Here is a 25,679-nt window from a genome sequence, read left to right on the forward strand (position 1 = left end):
ATAAATTTAGTATGTTTTAGTTTTATAGTAGGAAATGTGCATTTAGATCTTTATATAAAGGTGTTTGAGTTTATTTGAACTGTGCTAGAGATACCTTTTTAAAAAATTGACTTAGAATGAGTATAGGTATATGTACCCACCTTCACAAAAGCAATAACAAAAATCTCTCCTGTCAAATTGATATTAATGCAATTAAATGCAATTGTTACAATTAAAATATATTATCACATACCTTGCCCAAATTTAGTAGCAATAGCTCAATGCCAAAATAAGCTTTCAAAATGATAAAAGGTTGGCTAAGCCATGCCATACTTTTTGATAATTAAGCCAGGTAGATAATTATTTACCACTTATTTTAAGCTGATTGTGTATATCTAACTTTAGGATGGTTTACTCCCTCACTCAGTTTTCTTTAAATTTTCTTGTTGATTTAATAGCTTCTTCTGTTATACATTGCCCTGTGAGAAGTGAGAAGATTTGTATATTTATTTTATAAATTTGACAGTTGAGTCTTTTTATTTACTTTCTTAAGGTCACATTGACCATTTAAGCTTTATTTGTATATTAATACACTTGGAAAGATATAATGTGTTTTTTTCTGTACCCTGACTTTATGAGATCCAGCCAGCCATCTGTTATAAAACATCACTTTCATAAAACCTTTCATGATCAAGAATAACATTCATAAAAAGCTTTGCAAAATGAAAGTTCTGTGCAATGAAAAATAGGACAGACATAAATGTTGAGGCATTTACCTCAGATATCATATTTCTTCTTCATTTTGAGGAAATATTTTTGTCTCTATAATGCTGTAATTGTAAATCTCTGAAATAAGGATGAATTTTCTTGATATCTGCTGTGGAATCAAGATTGCATTGTCTCATAATAAATAATAGTAGTACTGAATCCTAATCAGTGACCTCCTAAAAGTAAATTACACAAAATCTCTTTTAATTGCATGTTTTATCAGGTAATGACTTTGTGTAATACACACTATAATAAGTAATAGCTACCATTTACTGAGCCTCAAAATACTTGGCACCAGGTTATGTGATTTCCATGTATCCTTGCAAATTTTCGTGATACCATATAAAGTAGATGTCATTATCTCTTTTCCAATTGTAGAACAACTGAATGAAAAGATAGGTGCTCTGCACAAATCCAGAGAACTAAGGGCTGGCCAGAATTCAAAATATATCTGCCCAACTACAAAAAAGAACTCTTTGTAAAAATGAAGACAGCAATAACAATGACTAAAGTGTATTGCCTACTTACTGACAGGCAATATCCTAAGCAGATGTTATATCATGAATATATTATATTTAATGGTATAAAATCTTAATTTTTCTTTTAAAATTCAGCAAAAATTATTCTTCTTTCATAGTGAGATGATGAATCAGCTCAGTTTCCAGAATATGCCTAATTACAACTTGGAACTTCACACTTCTTAGTGTTTCTCTTTTCCAGAACCTATAAGCTAACAATAATACTTGGTAGATTTATCAAAATCTTGTGTGATCCTTTAAAAGTATACAGTATAAAGTTATTATACTTAGCCATTATGCCATTATAAAGTTAGTTTTATGGCCTTCCAACTTATGCCAACCAAAATAACCTGAAGACTTGAGTATAGTTAGAATCTATACTAACCAATTTAAAATAGAAATTGTTATTTTTAAGAGGTTTAAGTCTATTTTATGACACTTCTTTTCAAGCATTAGAGTTTTAGAGAAATTCAACTTGCTTATCATAGATTTTCTTAATGAGCATACAGTAGTACCTACCTTATCCATGGTTTCACTTTTCATAGTTTCAAGTATCTGCCATGAACTGCTGTCCAAAAATATTAAGTGGAAAATTCTAGGAATAACCAACTAAGTTTTAAATAACTGTTACTACAGTATTTTGTTATTGTTTTATTTTATTATTAGTTAATTATTAATCTTTATTTATTAGTAATGCCTAATTCATAAATTAAACTGTAAATAGGTATATAATTATAGAAAAAACAACATTATGAGGGATCTTCAATAAGTTCATGGAAAATGTGTAATATGATAAAAACTCTGCATGAAATTCTTTGCACCAGAATAAATGTATCTTTTAATTGCATTATCCACAAACTTTTGAAGTCCCCTTATAAGAAAGGTGTTGGTGATGTTGGTGACTTCAGCCATCCATTGGGGACCTTGGAATGCTTCCTCCAGAGTTAAACAGGTGCTGCTACAATATGATTTACAAGTTGACATCCATTATTGTCATTTCTGTTAAAGGTGAATTGGTTACATAATTACTCACTACTTTGGAGAAATGTATATAAAAACGTTGTAATGCCTTCCAGGTCATCTTTTACAGGCTATGTTATCTTTACAATACATTTTGTGTTTGAGAATAAGTATATTTAACTCTACAGTGTCTCATCCTGAAAGAAACTGCTTCAGATATAAGGACACATTTTACACAAAATACAAATCATAATTGCCTCACATACCTAAAGACTTCCTTTTGTATTTTAATAGCTAGATCCCTCAGTTCATAAAGAATTTCACTGTTTCGTGTTCAGAGAGCATGGGTGGTTTGGACATCATAGAATGGGGTGTGTGTGTGTGTGGATGTGTGTGTGTAAAATGAAGTGGTGGAGCTAAAAAAAAAAAAAAACAAGTTGGTTAAACTGTTATGAGGGAAAGATAGTGCTATTCAATGACTATTTTTACAACCCACTAAAAGTCATATCGAAATTGCTTCCTATATCTTGACACTTTGCTGTTCTCATGTGTGTAGGTCCACAGATAAGGTATGATATTTTATTGAATACAGTATGTTCCTGTCTCTGGTATCAAAAAAAAAAAATCAGGAACAGAGCTTTTTGTTAAGCAAAATTGGTTTTATTGACTTGTGAGACTACACAGCAAAAGAGAAACTGCCATCTCAGCAAGAGGTCTTGGGAAAGGCTTGTTACAGGGTTTAGACAATGTGGTTGGTTTTGGGAAAAAAGAAAAAAAGGTTTTCTTCTGGACTGAGTGATGTCAGACTGTTAGAGCAGCTCTGTGACTGGAAATCTCAATGCTGTTTTTCTAGAATATGGACAGAATGGAACGCATGTACATAATTAGTAGAGAAGTGGTGTTCACTCATATTAGCAATTGTGTTTCAATTTTAGTCATTTTCATAAGTTTGTGTAGTGTTCTTGGTTCTTTAATTATGATTATAGAAAGGTCTTGTTTTTTCTTGTTCCAACAAGGCCAAATGTTTATCTTGCCTATTAGGATTTGTGAAATTGTTCATGTTCAACAGAAGACTATGCCTATCAGTGCCAAACTGACAGAAAATATAAATTACCCTTTTTTTCCTTCTCAACATAGTCAATATATTAGTCTGAAATACAATAAAGATAGCCATAGATGCCAGCATTGTCATTTAGGGGGTAAAGCTGCTGCCTGCGATGCTGGCATCCCATACGGGTGCTGGTTTGTGTCTAGTTACTCCATTTGTGATCCAGCTCCCTGCTAATGGTCTGGGAGGGCAGCAGATGATGGTCTAAATGCCTGGCCCCCTTCCATCCATGTGGGATACCCCAACGAAGCTCCTCATTCTTGGCTTCAGCTTGGCCCAGTGCTGGCTATTGTAGTCATCTTGGGAGCGAAGCAGTGGATGGAGGATATCTTTCTGTAATTCTGACTTTCAAAATAAGTAATTAAATATTCTTTAAAGTATAACTGTAGTATAACTGTAGCATGTTTCTTTATAGCAAAAGCAAACCAAACTGCAGTAGAGAACAGGAGAAGAAAAGAGACTGATGACAAACTGTCATGCATAATGTTCTCTGTTATCTATTAATGTGCACATTACTTTTCAGATTCTAATGGGCTCAGTACTAAGACAGGATACCTTCACTTAGCATCAAGGAAGTCAATTCATGCAATGGATATTGGAATTTCCCTCTGCTAATTCAGGAACTTTCCTAATATCTTTTGTTATCCTTTTTTTTTTTTTTTTTTTTTTTTTTAGGGAAATACCAAGAATGCCTTCTTGTGGAACAATTTCTTATGATGGATTTTGTTTCTCTCACCTTTAAATCTTAGCATGAGCATTTGCTCCTGATTTCTAATATTCTCCCTTATACAATCATAAAAACAGATTGATTATAAAATGTTAATGAAACAAAGTGATGTCTGCAAGTGATATAAGCATAGCTCCAATGTAATTTACCTCTATAGTTCATGTCAACTCACCAGCAGATTCTCTGCAAAATGGAAATAATTGTTTATTATTTTCCCAGTTCATTAGAACTTGAGTTGCATTTGTTTAAATTCTTTCAATTGGAAATGCTTAAACTTATTTTAGATAACTTTTGAAATAATACATCCAAATTACATAACTGAATATATAATTAGCACTGCTTTTCCTCCCCCAAATCTTTCTCTAGTCATGATATTATCATATTTGAAGAAATGTGGGTCACCACTGAAGTAGATGGGGGCTTTTATAAAGCTTAGAATTTATAAGGGAATATAGAATGGTATTTTTGTCTATTGCGAGGAATACTGTGTCTTCACTTAACAAAAAGGTTATGCATTTGTACTTTTTTGGTTTGGAAAGGGAATGGCAATTTGCCAGTGTTCTTTTTTTTTTCTTTTTTTTTCTTTTTGAAGAACCCTTTAATAGCTCAGTTGAATAGAAATAGATAAACGCAGCATTCTTTTTTGGAAATGGGTTGGATGTTCCATTGCAAATAAAATAGGAAAACAAAAATAGTCAAAAAAATATTGCCAGAAACAAATCCTAAAGCATTTTCAAGAAGCAAATGTGTTGTGCCAGTAACAAGATATTGATGTACATTTAAACAAAAATAGGACACTATTCAAATGGTCAAGTCCCAAAGATACTGACATGTAGAGTATTATGCCTTCATTTAGTTGTTCAATAATAAGTGACATGACAAATCAAATGGTTCTTCTAAAGAAAACATGGATTTAGATCAAATGTGTATTTTAAAATTATAAACATCTATTTTGCACAGCTTTTCTTTTGAAGGCCACTACTGCAAAACTGTTTCTAAATAGAATAACCCATAAAAATGTGAACTAAAATATATGTTCACACTATGGAAAATGTAGATGACATAATTTATATCACTTAGTAGTTTCAGTTCTGCTAGTAAATGAGTGTGTGACTTTGTCTACCTCATTTTATTACTCTAAATAACTTTCTTCCCTTGACCCCAAACAAAGAGATTAGGCTAGATGACATATAAGGTGACTTACAATTCATTCTATGATTCTAACCCATATAACATTTGATTTGTACCATATTTGTTTATTTTCTTCCAAAGTAACTAAAGCATATGTTTTGTACAAGAAAATATATTGTCAGTTCAATTAGTTATTATCTAGTTTTGAGTATGATTTCCAAAACATTATGCTGATTATTTTGAGAACCCAGTTATATATAACATATATGGTACCTGACTATAGACTATCGTAAGTATTGCTGAAATTATGCATTTTATATTACAGTATAATACAAAACAATAAGAATCTCAGCATTTTCAAAGTACATCCAGTTAGATCAGAATATAAACAATATGAATATAGTTGGAAATATTTCAGGAAATCGTGTGCATACTTTAAATGACATTGTGTTTGTTAGAAAAACGGAGTCACTTGAAATTTGGCATTTATAGGCAGGGACATAGAGTCAGTCTTGCAGCCATAATGATGTTAATATATGCCAAACAGAGAATGTACTCTTCCTTTTAAATATATGTGCTTCAACCTATTCTACATGCTTTAAAATATTTTAAAATAGTTTTAATTTATTAAAAATAACTTTTGCTCTTTAATTTTTTACTATTTATTTGAAATGTAAACAGCCTGAAAGAAAGATTGAAGGATCTTCCGTATGCTGGTTCACTCCTCAAATGCCTGCAAAAGCTGGGATTGGGCTACTCTGAAGCCAAGAGGCCAGAATTCGGACAGGACTCCCTTGTAGGTTGCATGGACCTAGCTACCTGAGCCAGCACTTGCTGCCTCCCAGCCTGTATGATAGTAGGAAGCTGAAATAGATCAGAACCTGAACCCAGGCATTCAGGTATGAAGTGTAACTACCCCAGGAGGTGGCTTTACTGCACCAAACTCCCACTCCTCAATCTTAGTTTTATATATTACACAGATGAGAAAACTGAAACAGAGTCTTAGCAATTGGCTAAAGTTCCTATAGATAGCAAGCAGAGGAGCCAAAATTTTAATACCATCTGCTTCCAGAGTAAACGTTTTCTTAGACTGCTTAATGCATAAATGTAGTTACTCATAACATAAATTGGAGGCTATGTAGTTTCCAGTGATGTTGATTAGGTTTGATGGAAGCATCTTCAGAGACATAAAATTGTACAATGTTTACTTCCATACTATTGCCTTCAATTACAAAACCACTGACTTATTATACCCTACTCTTAGCAGCCAAGATAATATTCCTAAATAGAAGTCATAATTATTTCAGTAACTGCCAAATCAGAATCATTCATGAAAGAAATTAAAATTAGGAAAACCAGAACACATTATTTCCCAGTTGTTTTTGTTCCTTTGTGAACACCAAATATCTTGAAGGAATGACATTCCAATTTGAAGTTATAGTAGTTTATCCTTAGTAGTACTTACAAGGTGCCAAACATTACTGCATGTGCTTTGGACATGTAAAACCATGTGTTCTTCAAAACCATCCCTGGGCCGGCGTTGTGGCTCACTTGGTTAATCCTCTGCCTGTGGTGCCGACATCCCATATGGGCACTGGGTTCTAGTCCCGGTTGCTCCTCTTCCAGTCCAGCTCTCTGCTGTGGCTCGGGAAGGCAGTGGAGGATGGCCCAAGTCCTTGGGCACTGCACCCGCATGGGAGACCAGGAGGAGGCACCTGGCTCCTGGCTTCGGATCAGCACAGCACTGGCCATAGAGGCCATTTGGGGAGTGAACCAAGGGAAGGAAGACCTTTCTCTCTGTCTTCCTCTCTCACTGTCTGTAACTCTACCTGTAAAAGTAAAAAAAAAAAAAAAAAATCCCTGAGGTCACATAAAATTACTACTGTTATCATTACTATGTTATAAATGAAGAAATCAAGACAGAGTAAAATAATTCTTCAAAATTTCCTAATTTGTCAGTTTTAGAAATATTTTAATCCAGAGTATCTGTATCAGATTCATGCTCAATATTACAAGAATGTGTTTTCATTCTATTTCTCTAGCATACAGTATTCAGCAAATATTAATGCAATGTTATGTGTCAGACACCGTATTATGTACTGAAGAGTTACAAATAATAAAGTTTCTGTTTCTCAGAACTTACATTTCAATGTAATAAATGGACAGTAAAAAAATAGATGTTCCTACAGATTGTGAAAACCCACAGAGGAATATAGGAAAATGTGAAACAGAGTTAACTGCAGGAGATCAACTTTGGGCATAATGATCAATGATGGCATGTCTATTTTAGTCATGTGTAAAGTTACAAAAGATATGGGAAGATAGGTTTTAAGGAATCAAGTTGGGCAAAATTTAGATTACATAGAACATCAAGTTGTAGACATGGTATAAAATGTTTAAATGTCAACTATTTGAGACCTTTATTGCTTTCCTTCTCCCTCTCACTCATGCGTGTGTGGACACACACACAAACACACACACACTACATATCCCTTCCGTCAACTGGTTTTGAAAGTATTTAATTAATATTTTTCTCACCAACTCTTTGTGTGTATACTGATAGGATTGTATGTACTTTATTCACCATTATATTCTCAGAACCCTATGGGGTTCAGTGGGTCCTAGGAGGTCAACACTAATTTAATCTCAGAAACAACCAAATGAATTGTGTTAGGTATAATAAGAAACATATATATGTATAAAATATCCCTACACAAATGACAAATGAAACAAGGCTAATGCAAGAAAATATAAGGATGACACAATTGGAGACAGTAAAAAACTAAATGCTGAATAGCCAATTTTCAGATTAACAAGATTGCCAAAAATTATGGATGTGGTAGAGAATTAATATAGACAATACAAGAGACCTTAGAAAGTTTTTTTTTTTTTTTGGAATGTAGCAGACATCTAATTTTATGAATTATTGAGAATTTATGGAATGAGCCTCCTTTATCTAAGATTATAAATTTAATTTGTAGGCTAGGAAAAGCCACTGTGAATTGATAATAGGAAAGTGGAAGCATCAAGAGAATATTCCAGTCCAGGTTTATATGTCTGTAAATGTGGAAAATATATCATAATTTTCAACCAGAACTTGGTTAAAATTCTGCCTCTGTGAACTTGGCAAAAAATTCAACCATTCTAAAATGTATATCCCATTTTGTAAGATAGATATGCTTATATATCCTCTAAAAATGTTTTTATTTGAGAAGCAGAGAGACAGAGAGCAAAACTAAAAGAGGAATGGCTCTCATCCACTGGCTCTGGGCTGAAGCTCAGTCTCCCTATTGGATACTGAGGGCTCAGTTAGCCATCTGCTGCTTCCCAGTGTCTGTGTTGTCAGAAAGCTGGAGTTAGGAGCCCAAGCTGGGAATTGAATCCAAGTGTTCCAATCTGGGATATAAGCATCATAATTGATGCTTTCTTTCTCTTTCTTTCTTTCTTTCTTTCTTTCTTTCTTTCTTTCTTTCTTTCTTTCTTTTTAGATTTATTTATTTACCTGAAAGAGTTACACAGAGAGAGGAGAGGTAGAGAGAGAGGTCTTCCATCCATTGGTTCACTCCCCAGTGGGTCGCAATGGCAGGAGCTGTGCCGATCTGAATCCAGGAACTTCTTCCAGGTCTCCCATGCTGGTGCAGGGGCCCAAGGACTTGGTCCGTTTTCTACTGCTTTCCCAGGTCATAGCAGAGAGCTGGATCAGAAGTGGCGCAGCCGGGACTTGATCCAGCGACCATAAGGGATGCTAGCCCTGTAGTCGGTGGCTATACCCGATGAGCCATAGCGTCGGCCCCTGATACACTTGTCATGAAGCATTTTGTTGATTAATGAAATAGCCATATTAAATATCACAGAATCCTTTACTCATACTGAATTCCACATAAACACTGTCTTGATTCTCTTCTACCACTTTACCAGTGTGTACATTTTATGAAAGAGAGGCACAGAAAGTAAGCAACACACTGTAAGCCTGTTAATAATCCAGCATGGTTTAAAATAAGATAAATTTATTCTTTAACAATTCTGGAGGCTAGACGTATGAAATCAGTGTATTGACATATTGGCAGTATCGTTCCTCCCTGCCCCAATGCTCTAGGTGATGATGCTTCCTTTCCCTGTCCTATTTTTGGTGATGGGTAACAATCTTTAGTATTCCTTAGCTTTTAGATGAATTGCCATAATTTCTGTCTCCCTTAACACATGGCTGTCTTCCCTATGTATCTGTTTCAGGGGCTTTTAGCATTTTTTATAGGGACACTAGTCATATTGGATTAAGGATCCACTTTAATTTAATATGACTTCAATTTAGCTAATTCCATCTGCAACAGCCCTATTTCAAAAAACATTCTGAAATTCCAGTAAATATATTAGTTTCTGGAGACACTTTTAAATTAAGTACACCGAGTATGAAATGACAGTGGTCTAGATTGAGATCTGGTAGAAAGAATGAAGAGACACTGGACAAGTCCTAGAGTTCTATTAAAGAATTAGCTAAAAGAAATTGATGAAGAGTAAAAGCAATTATTGAAAGGTACTTAAAATTTAGCAATTTGTAGTACTTTATAAGTGTCAAAAGAAAAACATGAAGAGGCTTCATTTCATTATCCCCTGCTCATTCTTTTAAATTAAAACTTACATAGCCCAACTCTGAAAAACATCTCATGGAAATGCTTCTTAGATTATGTCCACTGGTACCTCCTGACCCACATTTGCTTCTGTTTCATCTCCATTTGCAGTTTTACAACTGAACATCATCTTAGGGAACACTATAAATTTAGACAATTTCTTAGGAATTCTACATTATGTCTATTACTTAGCGAATTATTGTTGAATTATATGCATAGCTAATGGATCTAATTATTGACTTGTTAAAAACTATTTTAAAATGTAAAATGTATGACTGAAATTTACATCTTTTCATTTGATTATTTTCTATAGCATTTGCCTATATTCCTGCTGAAATATGATGTTTTTATTTTTTGCTTATTGGACAAATTTGGTGATACATTAAGCTATTGACTATGAATTTAAAATATATTATCTCAAAAATTTTTAGAAAATTTTGAAAAGAATTAGTGAAATCACACAGAAGACGTTACAGAAAGTTTACGCAAAGAAAAGTTTGCTCAGAATTGAAATTTATAAAATTGATCAATATACAATTGGCTGTTATTGAAGTAGAAGTGGAATGTAATAAATCCCAGATGCTCTATGGCAGCACAGTGACCCCTTAGCTTCTAGGGACACAGTTAATGAAACTAATGATGGAAAATAAGAATAAGGCAGGCTTTAGTTCACAGCTCTATATGGTCTTGGAAAAGTAAGATAATATCTCTGAGCCTCATACTCCTCATTAATAAAGCTTTACTACCTCTAGCCTGGTGAACTCTGCAAATGAGTTATCAGGATCACTAAGCATATTCCACTGATAACAACAGTCATGGATTCCAGTAAATATAAAGATGCTTCTTCTTTAAAAATAATAAAACAAATTGTGATTAGCATGAAGATTAAAAATGACTTTCCAGCCAAATACAAATGAAAACAATACACATGTGGCTATTTCTATATTTCTCTAACTTCTGAACTGATTATATTCTACATTAAGGTTAGATAAAATATTCTCTAAAGCATAAACTCATTAGGATTTCTCTGGTTAGGTGTCTCTGTATTTTCCTCTCTCTTTTCTCTTCCTTTTTGGCTGTTTCTTACAATTACCTTTTTACCTTTATAATTATTATTTATTTTTTTAAGTTCTAAGTTCATGAAAAAAAATTAAATCCCTATTTACAGTCTACAAGGCTTTTTCTCACAAATTAAGGTTATAGGTTCCTTCCTTGGACTTCTTTATGCTCTGGTAAGCCTTTGTGTAGGGCGAAGTTTTTCTTGAAAATTGACATTCCTGCAAACCAAGTGCTTTTATAAGCAGGCTAAGTACTAGACTGTAGATGTTTGAAATGATAGATAGTAATTTGCAGAAGGCAATTGAAATAAATTTTCCTTGATTCATCACTATTCATTTATATTTTGAAAAATTCTCTCTGTCCTTAGTAAACTGGAAGTTTATTAGCCAATTAACCTTTAAATTGCTCTTTGTTAGATGATGATAAAAATCAGTGAATTAGTCCTTTGCTGAATTTATTTTCAAGTTTTTTCCTCCATATGAAATGATATTTTGCTCATGATTATCCCTTAGAACTAACAAAAGTCATATTTACTGTTTTGTAAAAACTTTGCTGGCCGGCGCCGCGGCTCACTAGGCTAATCCTCCGCCTTGCGGCGCCGGCACACCGGCTTCTAGTCCCGGTCGGGGCACCGAGCCTGTCCCGGTTGCCCCTCTTCCAGGCCAACTCTCTGCTGTGGCTAGGGAGTGCACTGGAGGATGGCCCAAGTCCTTGGGCCCTGCACCCCATGGGAGACCAGGAGAAGCACCTGGCTCCTGCCATCGGATCAGCGCGGTGCGCCGGCCGCAGCGTGCCAACCGCGGCGGCCATTGGAGGGTGAACCAACGGCAAAAGTAAGACCTTTCTCTCTGTCTGTCTCTCTCACTGTCCACTCTGCCTGTCAAAAATTAAAAAAAAACAAAAAACAAAACAAAAAAAAACAACCTTTGCTAACAGTACTTGTATGTCTCTATGGGCTACCTCTCATTATTATTGAAGGCTTGGAGCTTCTTGCTTCTCTTTGTTCATACAATATATACTAGGATATCATTAACTATTATTTCTGACTATACTGTTTAACATTAGGATTTATTCCTTAAATTTAACTCTGGTTTGGTATCCAATTTCAAAACTGTCTCTACTTCCTAGCCCCTCCTACATGCTATAGCCAGCATTCTGTGTTAAAATTGAAGTTTTTTTTTTTTGTTTTTTTTTTTTTTTTTTTTTAATTTCTGTGTATAAGGAAAAACATGGTATTTGGCTTTCTGTGTTTGGCTTATTTCACATAACATGATGTCTTCCAGTTCTATTCATTTTGTTGCAAATGATACTATTATTTTTATGGTTGCATAATGTTCATATATATATTATTTTTATTCATTCTTCTAATAATATGTACCTTGTTGATCCTATATCTTTGATTTTCTGAACAGTGCTACAATGTGTGTGGTGGCAGATAACTCTTAAATACAATTTCAGTTTTTTCAATAAATACCCAGTAGTGGTGTTGCTAAATCATATGGAAGTTATATTTTTAGCTTTTTAGGAAATCTCCATAGTGTCTCTGGGAGGCAGCAGTGATGGCTCAAATAATTTGATTCCTGTCACCCATGTGGGAAACTTTGATTGAGTTCCCAGTTCCAGCTGAGGTCTGGTACATCTTCAGGCATTGCAGGCATTTTGGTGGTGAACTACCAGGTGTTTTCTCTATGTCTCTCTCTCTCTCTCTCAAAAAATAGATAAATAAAATTTTTACAAGTATATTACATTTAAAGGCATCCTAGAAAAAACAAGGGTTTATTCAAGCAAATAATTGTTACTGATTTCAGATATGATATGGTACTAACTGGCCATCATTCTTGGATACATTGATACTTTTCTAGAGTAGCCTTTAAATTATACCAACTATGAATCTCCTGATAGAATAACCTGTTTAAGTGATAAGATAGTTAGAAACATGAAATTCAACAAAGTTACCTACAAAATGTAGTAGTGCAGCACAGTGAGGTAAGATTCTGGAGTGAGACTATCTAAATTCAATACCAGCTCTGCCACATTGTAGGTATGCAGTTTGGACAAAATCTTAACTCTTAAATAGTTTTCTATGATACAAAATGAGGATAATTCATCAATTAAATAACAAAGATTTTGGGTGAGGATTAATTGAGTTAATGTAAGTGCTTATTACCTTGAGTGTGTATTTGCAGTCAATTCTTATGTGATTCACTTTGCTAGCTGCAGTCAAATCTGTAATGAAACTTGTGAAAGATAGGCATTGAACAAGTAAGCAAACATAAATGCAAAGTCCCAAACTGTAATCACACCAAGGAGGAAAAAAAACAAGATGTTATGAACTAGCTAATCAGAGGGATTAGAATGAGGGTGAGATATAGTAGTAAAAAGATAAGAATTCTTACTATGGGAAAATATTTTACCATCTAAGGAACAGGCTATTTTCCCTCAATATTTTAGTATATTTTAAAATGATATAATTTAGTCTTAATAAGTTATATGTTTATTTTTAGTCTTATAAAATCTTGCATATTTTTCTTTTTTGCATATGTGAGTATATATAGCTATGCAGAAAGGAAATAAACATATTATCTATTTTTGTAGCCTATCAACTAAGAGTATGCCAGCCTCCACCACCAGTGCCCAATGCTGAAATTCTGACAGAAGATGATGAATTTGAAATAGGTAAAGTCTGTTGAATTAATTTCAAGAAAATATACTGTTAGCAGAGCCTTTTGCTTTAAAAGAAACAAAAACTAAGAAGAGTGGCAGCCTATGCTGAGACCTCTTTCCCTGGGTTGATAGGAATTGTTTAGAATTATTACAATGGAAGAACATTTAAAAGAGGAAAGGAAATATTAAGAAGGAAGAATGAATTCTCTTATCACACAGTGCACAACTAGGAAACTGTTGGAATTCGAGTCATATAACTGTGTCCTGGTGGCTCTTCCAAAATTATGTTACTGGTTTCTGACCCATAGTTCAGTTTCTGTTCATTGAATTCAGGCAAACATCTGACTTGGTAGAATGGATATTAAGGCTGTGTTGAAAGGCATATTTCATTTCCATGTCTTGGAAAATGCTTGATAGAAAATAAGGTCCCTTTAAAACTGAGTTGGAAGTTCCTGCCAGATCATGTCTCACAGTTTAAAAAATCATGTAAGAAATTAAGACGCCTTATTAAAACAGAGAATTTTACCATAATGATTATAATTTCTTAGATTGAGGCATGTAAAGAAACTGTCATTGGCTAATGAAAATCCAATATAAATATAAGAACAATATTAGAGTTGCCTGATTACTTGATATGTTTCTACACAAACCAAATTATTTCATTTAACTATTTCTTATGTCCAACTACCATATACCAGAACAGTTGGACACATAGTTTATTTTTGCCTTCAGTTCTCATTGGTCAATGTCTATTAAGTACTGCTTGTTCAATATATGTGTATCATCTCCGCCAATAATAAATAAAATAGTAAGGAGAAAATGGTAAAGAGAAAAATACTCTGCACTTTCAATTAAATATCTATTACTACTTGTTGAATTATTTATTTAGTGGGCGGTTAAGCTTGTGATTATAAAGAATATTTAAAGTATGTCATTGTAAAGAAAAAAAAGAAGTAAAGAGGGTAGGAGTGAGGGAGGTAGGGAGGGTACGGTGGGAAGTATCATTATGCTCTCAGAAATATATATATATGAAATACCAAAAGAAGTTATTGCAAAAATTAAAGAAAAAAAAGATAGGAAATAAGGTGGGGTTTGAGGGAGGGAGAAAAGTAGGCAGGGTTGGTTATCTTCTTAGAATTGTATCTATGAAGTACATGAAATTTGTTACCTTTCTATTAATAAAAATTTTTAAAATAAAATAAATATCTACTCATTTTACCATAATATTGTTGCTTATCTGAAATCCTCCCTGCCCTGTTTTTTTTTTTTTTAGGTGATATTATTAGATATCAGTGTCTTCCAGGGTTTACATTGGTTGGTAATGCAATTCTGACATGCAGGTTAGGAGAGCGACTCCAGATGGATGGAGCACCTCCAGTTTGTCAAGGTACATCTTCTTATGATCATTTATATCTTAAATATTTGTTTTTATATCTCAGTATTAGAAAATTGAGGAGAGCCTATTTCATTTCAATATGAAATATTTAATGAGAAAGAATATTATAAGGTATATAACTCATCTGTGATATTTTTCATTATATTATTCCACAGTTTTGATTTTAAACAGCTTTGATTCTTCAAAAGATTTAATATTTCTAGTTTAGTTTGAAGTCAGTTCAACTTTTTAAAGTTATTTTTCTTTGAGAGGTGGGAATGGAGTTGGAGAAAAATATCACTTTAAATAAACATGCCAATGTTCATTACATTTATTTGCAGTTTTTATTCTAACCTAACCACTAAATTCATTCAACTTCATTAAGTATGTGTTAATACATGAATCTAAGGAAAAGACAAACAAAAATTCCTAAGTTTTAAGTGGCTCTTGCTGTGATGGCATTATAAGATGGGGATTTGGTAGCTGGGCAGGTGATAGCAATACAGTTTAGGAAATAGACTGAAACTGTAGAATCATATTATTTAATTATTTGTGAGTTGGGGAATGTTTCATGGAGACATTTTTCCTTACCCATAACTTTCCTCTGACCTCTGAAACTTATTTTGGTGGGACTATGCTATAAAAAAAATTAGTCCAAGTGGCAGATGTATTAATGTAGACATAAGGAAAATACTGTGGGGCACAGACTTCTCATGATGAACTGATGTGATATTCAGGACTCATCTATTGTTATTTGTGTAGTCTTTAGTGTCAGAACAGTTCCTAATACCCCAAACTAGTCATAATTGTGTTTGATTATCCTGTCTCAGATTTTCTAGGAGTACTTCCTTCATGTTTTTTTTGTTCCCTGAGGATATATAAATATGCTTACTGTATAGTATCTTAACTATTTTCATACACTTAAAACAAAAATTGCTTCTAATTCTAAACATGCTGTGCAATTGGAATCCTTACAAGAAGAAGAAAGCATTTTCACAGGATTCTTTTTCAGTAGCAAAGACAGGTTTGAAAGTATAAACCAACTCCAATGTGAGAATTTCTCATGGTCTTAGTGCTATTAGAACATCTTGAAGTGGGTTGGACATGTTGAAGTCTATCACTTCTCGATATGCTGTTGTCATCATTTAACTATCTTTTTCATGTGAGTCTATTCTCTATCCAAGAGGATGATATAAAAATAATATTCAGACATCTAGATAGGTAACTGAAAAAGATGGTTTCCACCTCTTAGGAAAATATACCTGGGATAATACTTGGACTAACTCAGGAAAAATGAATAACCATATATATAGCAAGTCTTCTTTTTAGTCCCCAATTTAAAAAACATATTGTAATCTTGCAGAGCAAGACTCTTTGTTTTTTTTTAATCTGGATCACTCACTATTAAAATATATTTTTAATGGAAATGAATAAAACTCTACAGATTACAGTGCTGTATTCATAATTCTTCATTTTCCAGACTCCCAATGTCTTGTTTCCAAATCCAAGTTTTCTATAGATTAGTAATTGCACTGCACGTCTTATTCTGTCTGCAATGGAAAATAAAAATTGATAAAAAATCTATAATAATACTTAAGATACTAGCTAAAAATTAATAATTAATGAGTCATTTCTTAGAAGGAGTCCATACAGTTTCTATTCAAGTTAATTTAGCAAGTGTTTAAGCCCAAAAGCTAATGCTATATTTTGGTTTAATTGAGTTAATGTACAATCTTGCTAAAATATTATGTATTTAGAATCTGCTAGAATTAATCTACATTATTTTTAGCCAGTTTTCTCTGGATTCTTTTAGTTCTCTATATTCCATTTAAAATGTGGACAACAATTTTAGATATAGAGCTCTTCAAAAAGTTTGATCTAAATGAAATATTAATGGGTTATTAGAATTGGTACAAAACATTGAGTTCAGCTGAATTTGTGATTTCTCAGGGACTTAAAACTTTCTGAACATAAATTTCCTTATACATAAAATAGGGATCAAAATTGTACATATTTTCTAAAGTTGTAACAAGAGGGACAGTATGCAAACAGTGTTTGCCAATGCCTAAGAAATAGTTACAGTCAATATATTTTACTCTTTTTTGGTTGTTTTCAGGATTCTTGCTATATGTTAGAGGATGTGAGATGAGTTAATTTGTTTTTTACAGCAAGATATATTGGATCATGTAATTTATTTTAGTATAATTTAGCCATCTGTAGATTAATTTCCTTTATCTTTGAAATTTTCAAGTTTATTTTTGCAAAATTTTTCATTTTGTGAAAATCAAAGGCAGGTTCTCTTTTTAGGCTCAGAATGACTTGATATATTTTAATTATGTTTTTTAAATCTAAAAATTATATCAAGAAGCAAAATCTTAAATTGAAATAAGTAAAATTAAAACAAAGCCAAAATAATTGTAGAAAGCTCTAAGATTTAGTTATATTCACTACTATATTCTACAGCCAATTTTCAGTAATCTGTACATAATCTAATTTTCTGTTCAAGTTTTCTAAGTTATTTCTAATCAAGGTCTTACGATGGTTAAATAACAATCATAAGTTGTCATAATTTCTTATTTTACTTACTTTTTCCCATCCCTATATGACTTAACATCTTTATAACTGAGAATATTTAATGTCCTTACAGCCTGAAACCTGATTATATGACTCCTTCACCTATTCATTGATATTTCAGCAACTATATTTGCTGCTTCCAAGCCTAAATCACTTGAGCAAATATTTAAAATGGTTATTTTTAATGTGATACTGTAATTGTTTGGAGATATAATGCTATCTAATACCAGAATAAGCGGTTTTGTATAGTAGCTGAATTAGAAAATGACAAGAGATATATTTCTAATTCAAAAAATTATCAAAAGTTATCTAGTTTACAAATTTTTCCAATTGCATAAATATCCCCAATAAGAATATTCAAAAAATGATTCAGCCTAAGTTTAAAACCTCTTTAGTGATGATACACATAAGACATGGAGCCATAGCCACTTTTGCTTATCTGAAAAATAAAATTCTTCCTTGACCCAAATCCTGTTCATCACAAACTCTACTTCTGCATAATATGGGACATACTGAGTACTTCTTCCACACCATGTAATTTCACATCTTTTAAGAAAAAGTCTAAAATGGCATCACCTGAGTAAAATGGCCTTGATAAAATTAGTCAAACTCTTACTGCAAATCCAAGTTTAAGAAGATATTTGTATTGTTTGCTCTCATACATAATGCTATCGGTGCCAACAATGAAGGTTAATTGTACTTTAGAGCTGTTAGGCCATGATGTTTTTTTGTCAATATATAACAAATTATCTAACCAAGCTATTGTTACCAAGGAAGAGAAGCTTGTGCGTTGGACCACTTTTATGGCCAGCTGATAGCACAAATAACTGGTGACCCAGAATTCTTTTATATCCTCATGACTTAAGCACATCCCTGAGATCAAAAATGGCTTTGAAGTGAATACTCTGAGAGGGCACAGTTTCCTTTAAGGCCCCACATACCTGAGTGAGTTGAAAGCTTTAGGAAACAAAAAAGTGAGTAATAAAGTAGGAAAGAAAGGACAGGGCAAAGATATGAATAACAGAGGCAGAGGCGGGAGAATGCTACACGAGGAACAGATGGGAAAGAACGTGAGGAAGTAGAAGGGAAATTGCCTTCTATTCTATTTATTTATTGTCCAGAAAAGTAGTGCATCTTCCATATAATAAAAAAGGAAATCAATAACTGCACATTGGTAGATCATTCCTCTATTTTCTGAATGGCAAGATTAGCACAAGTTGTCTTTTCTAACACATAATTCAAGCTATCATATTCTTTATAGTTATCAAATGTGGAAACAGAGTACCCAGAGTTTAAAATGAAGTCTTCACTTAGTTCCTAAGCTCTAGCAGTATTTAATGTTATCTTTCTTTGACAGTGCTCTGCCCTGCCAATGAATTACGACTGGATTCTACAGGAGTCATATTAAGCCCTGGATATCCTGATAGTTACCCAAATCTTCAAATGTGTGCATGGAGTATTTCAGTGGAAAAGGGTTATAATATCAGCATGTTTGTAGAATTCTTCCAGACAGAAAAGGAATTTGATGTTCTTCAGGTGTATGATGGTAACCATGGGTTATATTTACTGGATACTCATAAATTCATTCTCAATGCTCTAATTACATGTGTAGATGTTTGGTATAAACAACTACTTATGAGATTTTATTTTGTAGATTTTTTTGAGGTATCAACCTTAAATTTACCAGTAATGTATATAAAAACATTAGTTAGGTTGGCTATTATTTTATAAATTATGGAGACTATAGCTATATAATTAAATGTTTAAAGAGACATTTTATGTTATGTATTTAGTTACTGCTGATGAGGTAGATTGGTTGTTGGGAAAGTTAACTATGTTTGATACTACCTTAATAATATAAAACAGTAAGGATAAATGAAAATATAGTTATTCCACTCTGTCTAAATCGTACTGTTTTCTTTTTGAAGGACCAAATATTCAAAGTCCAGTGCTTGTTTCCCTCAGTGGAGATTATTCGTCTGCCTTTAATATAACAAGCAATGGTCATGAAGTATTTCTTCAATGGTCAGCAGATCACGGCAATAACAAAAAAGGATTCCGGATAAGATATATAGGTATGCAATCCCTACAGTTTCTGTACAGATCTCACCAGTGTCTTCAACATGGTTGTAAGTAAAGGCATGGATGCTATTCAAATAGACATACATCAAAATCACAGCTCTCCCATTGATGTTTTTGAACAATTTAGTAAATATCAATGGCTCAATTTTTATATTGTAATGTAATAAAATCACAAACTTCGTGTTTTTCTAAAGATAAGAATCATTTTAGATGTTTATAACTTTAGATGTTTATAACTTTAAAGTTACTTATAAATTAAAGTGAGAGGACAATGTTGAGGCTTAATGGGTAAAGACACTGCCTTAAATGTTGGCATCCTGGCTGCTCCACTTCCCATCGAGCTCCCTGCTAATATGACTGGGAAGGCAAGAGGATGGCCCAAGTCACTGGGCTCCAGAGACCCATATGAAGCTCCAGGCTTCTGGCTTTGGCCTGACCCAGGACTGGCCATTGCAGCCATTTGGGGAGTAAACCAGCAGATGGAAGATTTCTCTCTCTTTCTCTATCTATCTCTCCCTCTCTCTGTAACTCTGACTTTAACATAAATAAATAAACATTTTAAAAAATTAAACTAGACTTTTTAATGCATGTTTTCATAGATTTTTTTTCTCTTGAATTCTGAGGAAATGTTAATAACATTTCCCAACTATATATTACTTGACCCATTTCCAGTCTTTTGACTGAAAAGTTTAAACAAAAGATAACCATACCATGGTATAATATTTATTTTACTTAAAATTCATCTATTATGATACTTGCTAATATATGTTAAATATTTAAAGAGAGATAATGAACATCACTTTAAAGCCATCAGTTTAGAAGTCATTGGTTTACCATTACTGCATTTCATTGAGTAGTATTTAGAAAGATGTGAGCTGAAAACTCTTTTTAATATCAAGATGATGTAGCGCTATCTATATACTTTACTGTGTATAAGGTCTACCCAAAATGAGCCAGTAGTTTTCTTGTTGTGTATGTATACATAAGAACTTTTTCACTATATGAAGGTTATGATCCTTTGCTTTATTGCCCTTTTATATAATGTCAGAAGCATAGGTACAAGTTCAATAGCAGAATGCTTCAAAACAAATAACCCTCTTTTTCACGGTATTCAAACCATGCTTCTCAAGCCTATGGGTCACTGCTAATCCATTCAAATTAAAATTTTTAAATGTATTAGAAACAACTCTGACATGATCTTGGGCATAGATAAAATAGTCTTCAATTCTGTTTTAAAAGTGTACTCTCAAATTTCACTCATTTCTGTAAATTTGCAAATATAGATAGAATGTACAAATATGCAATTTTATCTAGTGTAATGAGATAACTTCATTTTAATTTATTAATAATTCATTATTGGTATACTAGTAGTAACATGAATGAAAGCATGCTACAAATACATATTCATGTTTTATCCTACAGAGGGTTTTTATTAAGAGTTATTGTGCAGTCATTGGGGAAATGTTTAAAAAGATGAAATATATGCCACAGTAATAACAATATTTTCATACTTAAACTATGCTTCTATTTCAACATTGAAAATATCTTTTTAATAAAGTTTTACTGACAAAAAACTTAAAATTATCATATAATGTATTTTAATGATCAGAAAAATGAAAATTTTTGAAATTAAAGAATTGGAAGCATTAGATTTACTAATTTACATCAATCTTTATCATTACGTCAGTCATATCATATGAATATAATGATAAACCATTTTGGCTTGCCCAAACTCATTGACATATTAAATACATATTTTTTTCTTTAGAAAAGGCACTCACTGTTTATCCCTCGAATTTTCTTTTTCTCATTTGAATACATTGAAGTATCAAAGGGTAAATGGAACCTGCCAGGTTGAATAGTCATAAACTACATATATATGAAAAAGCTATTTGACATTATCTCTTGACATTTCAGGTTTCAAGACATGAAAAAAAAAGTTTTATTGACATTTTTTATCACCATATGTAAGCACTCTTGACAGAATGGAAACTCTTTCCTAGATGGAGAAAGAGGATTATGGAGTATGAGGGCTTATTTTAGACATCAACCAAAATGAAAAGCATGACCTAACATGATATAGGTGTCTGGAGATAACTTCAAAGTGACATGTAAACAATAGACTCTAAAATATTGCTATTAAGACTGTGACATTTAGGGCCTTCAAATCAAGGGGAATACTGTTTCAAAAATTCTGTAAAATATTTGTAGGGCTTTTGAACCTCCAGAGTATTATGGAAATATATTTCAATTCACAAGACATCTTTCTACAGTAACAATAAAGTAAAAGACCAGAAATAGTTTTTTTTTTGTCTAAAAGTTATGTATGTAGCTTATTTTTAAAGAGATAAAAAGCAATGTGATCTTCACATAAAAATTCACATAAATTAAAATTGATGATTGTAAGTACTAAGACTCACTGTATAGTTTATAACTTTGGGTAATAAATAATGTCTGATTCACTAGTTAAACAGTGACTTTTCATTTTTTTAAAGCTTTCTACTGTAGTACACCAGAATCCCCACCTCATGGGTACATCATCAGTCAGACAGGTGGGCAGCTGAACAGTGTGGTCCGTTGGGCCTGCGATCGAGGATTCCGACTTGTTGGGAAAAGCAGTGCTGTGTGCAGAAAGTCTTCCTATGGGTACCATGCATGGGATGCGCCGGTCCCTGCCTGTCAAGGTAGAGTATATTTCTGAAAAATGTGTAAAAAATTTAATTAAAGTTTTATCCCACTGACTTTTGCTTTTGAATCGCTGAAGTTCCAAACACGTAAATATTCAGAATCGTTTTATGGAGTCCTCTTAGAAAAATTAGGCATAAAAGGCAGATAATGTTGAAGAGAAACATTATTTTATAATTCATCATTGTTAGGTGACCTTTGTGCCTAACTCTTTCCCCTTTCCCCTTTCCCCATTCCTGTTACTTTATTATCAGGATAATATAAAAACAGACATGGTGATTGAGTTAGTGTAGATTCTTCCCCGAGAAAACAGAGAATAAGGGCAGGTACATGGAAGGGTACACTCTCAGTATACAAAGCTACACTCTCAGAAAAACACATTTCAAAAAGAAAAATGTAACCAACCACTTGTAATTTTTTTTTTCATTCACTAAACCCAACAGTGATGTTTTTCATTCTCCTTTGTATTTTGATAGAAAAGGAGGCACTGTATGAGCACTAAATCATGGTATAACAAACAGAACAACAAGCCTATTAACCAATAAAGGCACATTTTAGAGCTTGTTTTGAGGACTTGTTTTAAACGTAGTTGAAGCAGCTATCTAGGCAATAGTCATAAAGGCAAATTTGACAACAATTACGAAACTGATCTCAATGATCTTGAAAATTTTTCAAATATTTTGTTTATTATTCCATTATTTTATCAATATGAAGCATAGTTTTATATTATTTTTATTCTATCCAGCATGTAGAGGTCCATAACAACTTTGAACCCTCACATTAAAAAATGCAGAACACTCTGGGTTGATAAATAATGTCTTAGCTATCATCTACTTTTTTAAAAAATTTATTTATTTATTTATTTATTTATATTTTTTGACAGGCAGAGTGGACAGTGAGAGAGAGAGACAGAGAGAAAGATCTTCCTTTTTGCCGTTGGTTCACCCTCCAATGGCCGCGGCGGTAGGCGCGCTGCGACCGGCGCACCGTGCTGATCCGATGGCAGGAGCCAGGTGCTTCTCCTGGTCTCCCATGGGGTGCAGGGCCCAAGGACTTGGGCCATCCTCCACTGCACTCCCTGGCCACAGCAGAGAGCTGGCCTGGAAGAGGGGCAACCGGGACAGGATCGGTGCCCCAACCGGACTAGAACCCAGTGTGCCGGCGCCGCAAGGCGGAGGATTAGCCGCGGCACTGGCTACTATCATCTACTTTTTAGAAGAAACTGAAATTGACAAAAAAAATTATAAAAGATATCAATTAAAATTTGAAACTTAGCATTTGGCCTGATAATTGAGATGCCCACCTCCCATTCCAGAGTGCATGGGTTCAGTGCCCACTTTGGCTCTTGCTACTGATCCTGGAAAGCAGCAGTGATGTCAAGTATTTGGATTCCTGACAACCATTTGGGAGATTTTAATTGAGTTCTTGGCACCTTAATTTCCATTGCAAGCATCTGGGGAGTGAGCCAGCAGATGTGAACCATCACTCTCTCTCTCTAGTTCTCTCTATTGCTCTTACTCTCACTCTCATTTGTCTTTTCTTGTCTTTGTCTTTCAAATACATAAACATTTTTAAAAAGTTAATTCAAACAGCAGCAAGTTAAAATAAGTTAAAGAACAGATGTTATCAGGCAACTGAATTGGCTTCTTTAACCTATTAAACTCAATTGTAAGATATGGAAAGACAGTTCTTATAAGCATATATAAATAAATGCAAAATGAAAGAACCGTTGTTTTCATCCTGTTGGTGCAGAAAACATTAGTCACTTCTTAGGATTCTAGTTGCATCATCAATGTCAAAGACCCAGACTTCATGCAGAATAAATATATTTTAAAAAACTCTCAAAGCAATGACTTTGACCATTGAATAGCAGGAGTACTCATAATTTCTTATTGTTAATTAATTTCCCAAAACTGGCTTGGTAAAGAACCTTTGATCTCATAATTTTATAACCATGGGAATTGATATATCAAATAACTTTAAATTGCATATATATTACATAAACATTCTGTATTTTGTACTTTTATTTTTACTTATATACAGATTGTGTATATAGATAGATACACATTTAGATATATATAATCTATAACCTTAGTGAGAAAAATTAACTGTCAATTAAAATGAAATACCAAACAAACTTTCTGAAATTTTGAAATCATTGTGCAGAATCAGTGCTGATTTTTAGTTGTACAATATTACAGTTACAGATAAAGTCATATTTTCATGGCTGTTGATGAAAAATTTTTCTAAAGGGGCATGCACTTACCTTGGAGGTTAAGATGCCAGTTAAGACACCCGTATCTCATACTGGCGTACGTAGGTTCAAAACCTGCCTCTAGGTCCTGACTCTGGCTTCATGTTAATGCAGACCTTCAGCACTGATGAAGACTCAAGTAATTGGAATCCTTCATCTCTCTGGGAGACCGTGGCTGAGTTCATGGTTCCCAGGCTAGTCCAGCATCATGTGTTGCAGGCCTTTGGTAAATGAACTAGCTAATCAACGTTCTCTTTAACTACCCCTCTCTGTCTCTCTTCCTCTCAGATAAATACTTTTCTTTTTTTTTTTTGACAGGCAGAGTGGACAGTGAGAGAGAGAGAGAGAGACAGAGAGAAAGGTCTTCCTTTGCCGTTGGTTCACCCTCTAATGGCCGCCGCGGTAGCGCGCTGCGGCCGGCGCACCGCGCTGTTCCGATGGCAGGAGCCAGGTGCTTATCCTGGTCTCCCATGGGGTGCAGAGCCCAAACACTTGGGCCATCCTCCACTGCACTCCCTGGCCACAGCAGAGAGCTGGCCTGGAAGAGGGGCAACTGGGACAGGATCGGTGCCCCGACCGGGACTAGAACCCGGTGTGCCGGCGCCGCAAGGCGGAGGATTAGCCTGTTGAGCCACGGCGCCGGCCCAGATAAATACTTTTCAAAAAACAATTGGTCTACAATTCATAGGAATAAATTGAAATGCAATTTTTAAAAGAAAATATTTGGTGTAGTAAAATTATAAACTATAATTCCAACAGTTTCCAAATATTTACATTTTATCAGCATTAATTCAAAGTTATTGTACAAAATATTTGTTGGATATGACCTATTTGGACACGTCTAATTAAAGGGAGATTATTCTATGTCATTAGGAAGAACTATTCACATAATATAAATTTTGTACCAAATTTGTTATATTCTCAGTCATTTTTCTTCTTCTTGCCTTCTCAGTTTCCTTATGTCCTCACATGTATTTACTTGGAACTATAGTTATACAATGTGAGCACATTATAGGTAGAAAATTTAGTCAACTCTATTTGTATTTGGTTAGGTGTTGTAATTCTTTTTCTATACCTCAAGTAACCAAATATTGATTTTCTCCTTCAAGAATTGAACCATCTCCATCCCACTGTACAACTGAGTATTGTGTAGTGTTAGATAGAAACAGT

General features: G+C 33.6%; 1 protein-coding gene across 2 annotated transcripts in view; it reads left to right on the forward strand.

Annotated features, from left to right (window-relative positions):
- Positions 1–25,679, forward strand: part of CSMD3 (CUB and Sushi multiple domains 3) — a 1,267,615-nt gene that overhangs the window by 1,153,647 nt on the left and 88,289 nt on the right. For both annotated transcript variants that reach the window (XM_062189471.1, XM_062189472.1), the window contains 5 exons: positions 13,471–13,551; positions 14,813–14,926; positions 18,846–19,034; positions 19,417–19,563; positions 22,066–22,254. In XM_062189471.1, coding sequence (XP_062045455.1) covers positions 13,471–13,551; positions 14,813–14,926; positions 18,846–19,034; positions 19,417–19,563; positions 22,066–22,254 — 720 coding nt within the window. The remainder of the gene's footprint in view (positions 1–13,470; positions 13,552–14,812; positions 14,927–18,845; positions 19,035–19,416; positions 19,564–22,065; positions 22,255–25,679) is intronic.

The sequence above is a fragment of the Lepus europaeus genome, chromosome 4, assembly GCF_033115175.1.
Source record: "Lepus europaeus isolate LE1 chromosome 4, mLepTim1.pri, whole genome shotgun sequence".
Lineage (NCBI taxonomy): Eukaryota > Metazoa > Chordata > Mammalia > Lagomorpha > Leporidae > Lepus > Lepus europaeus.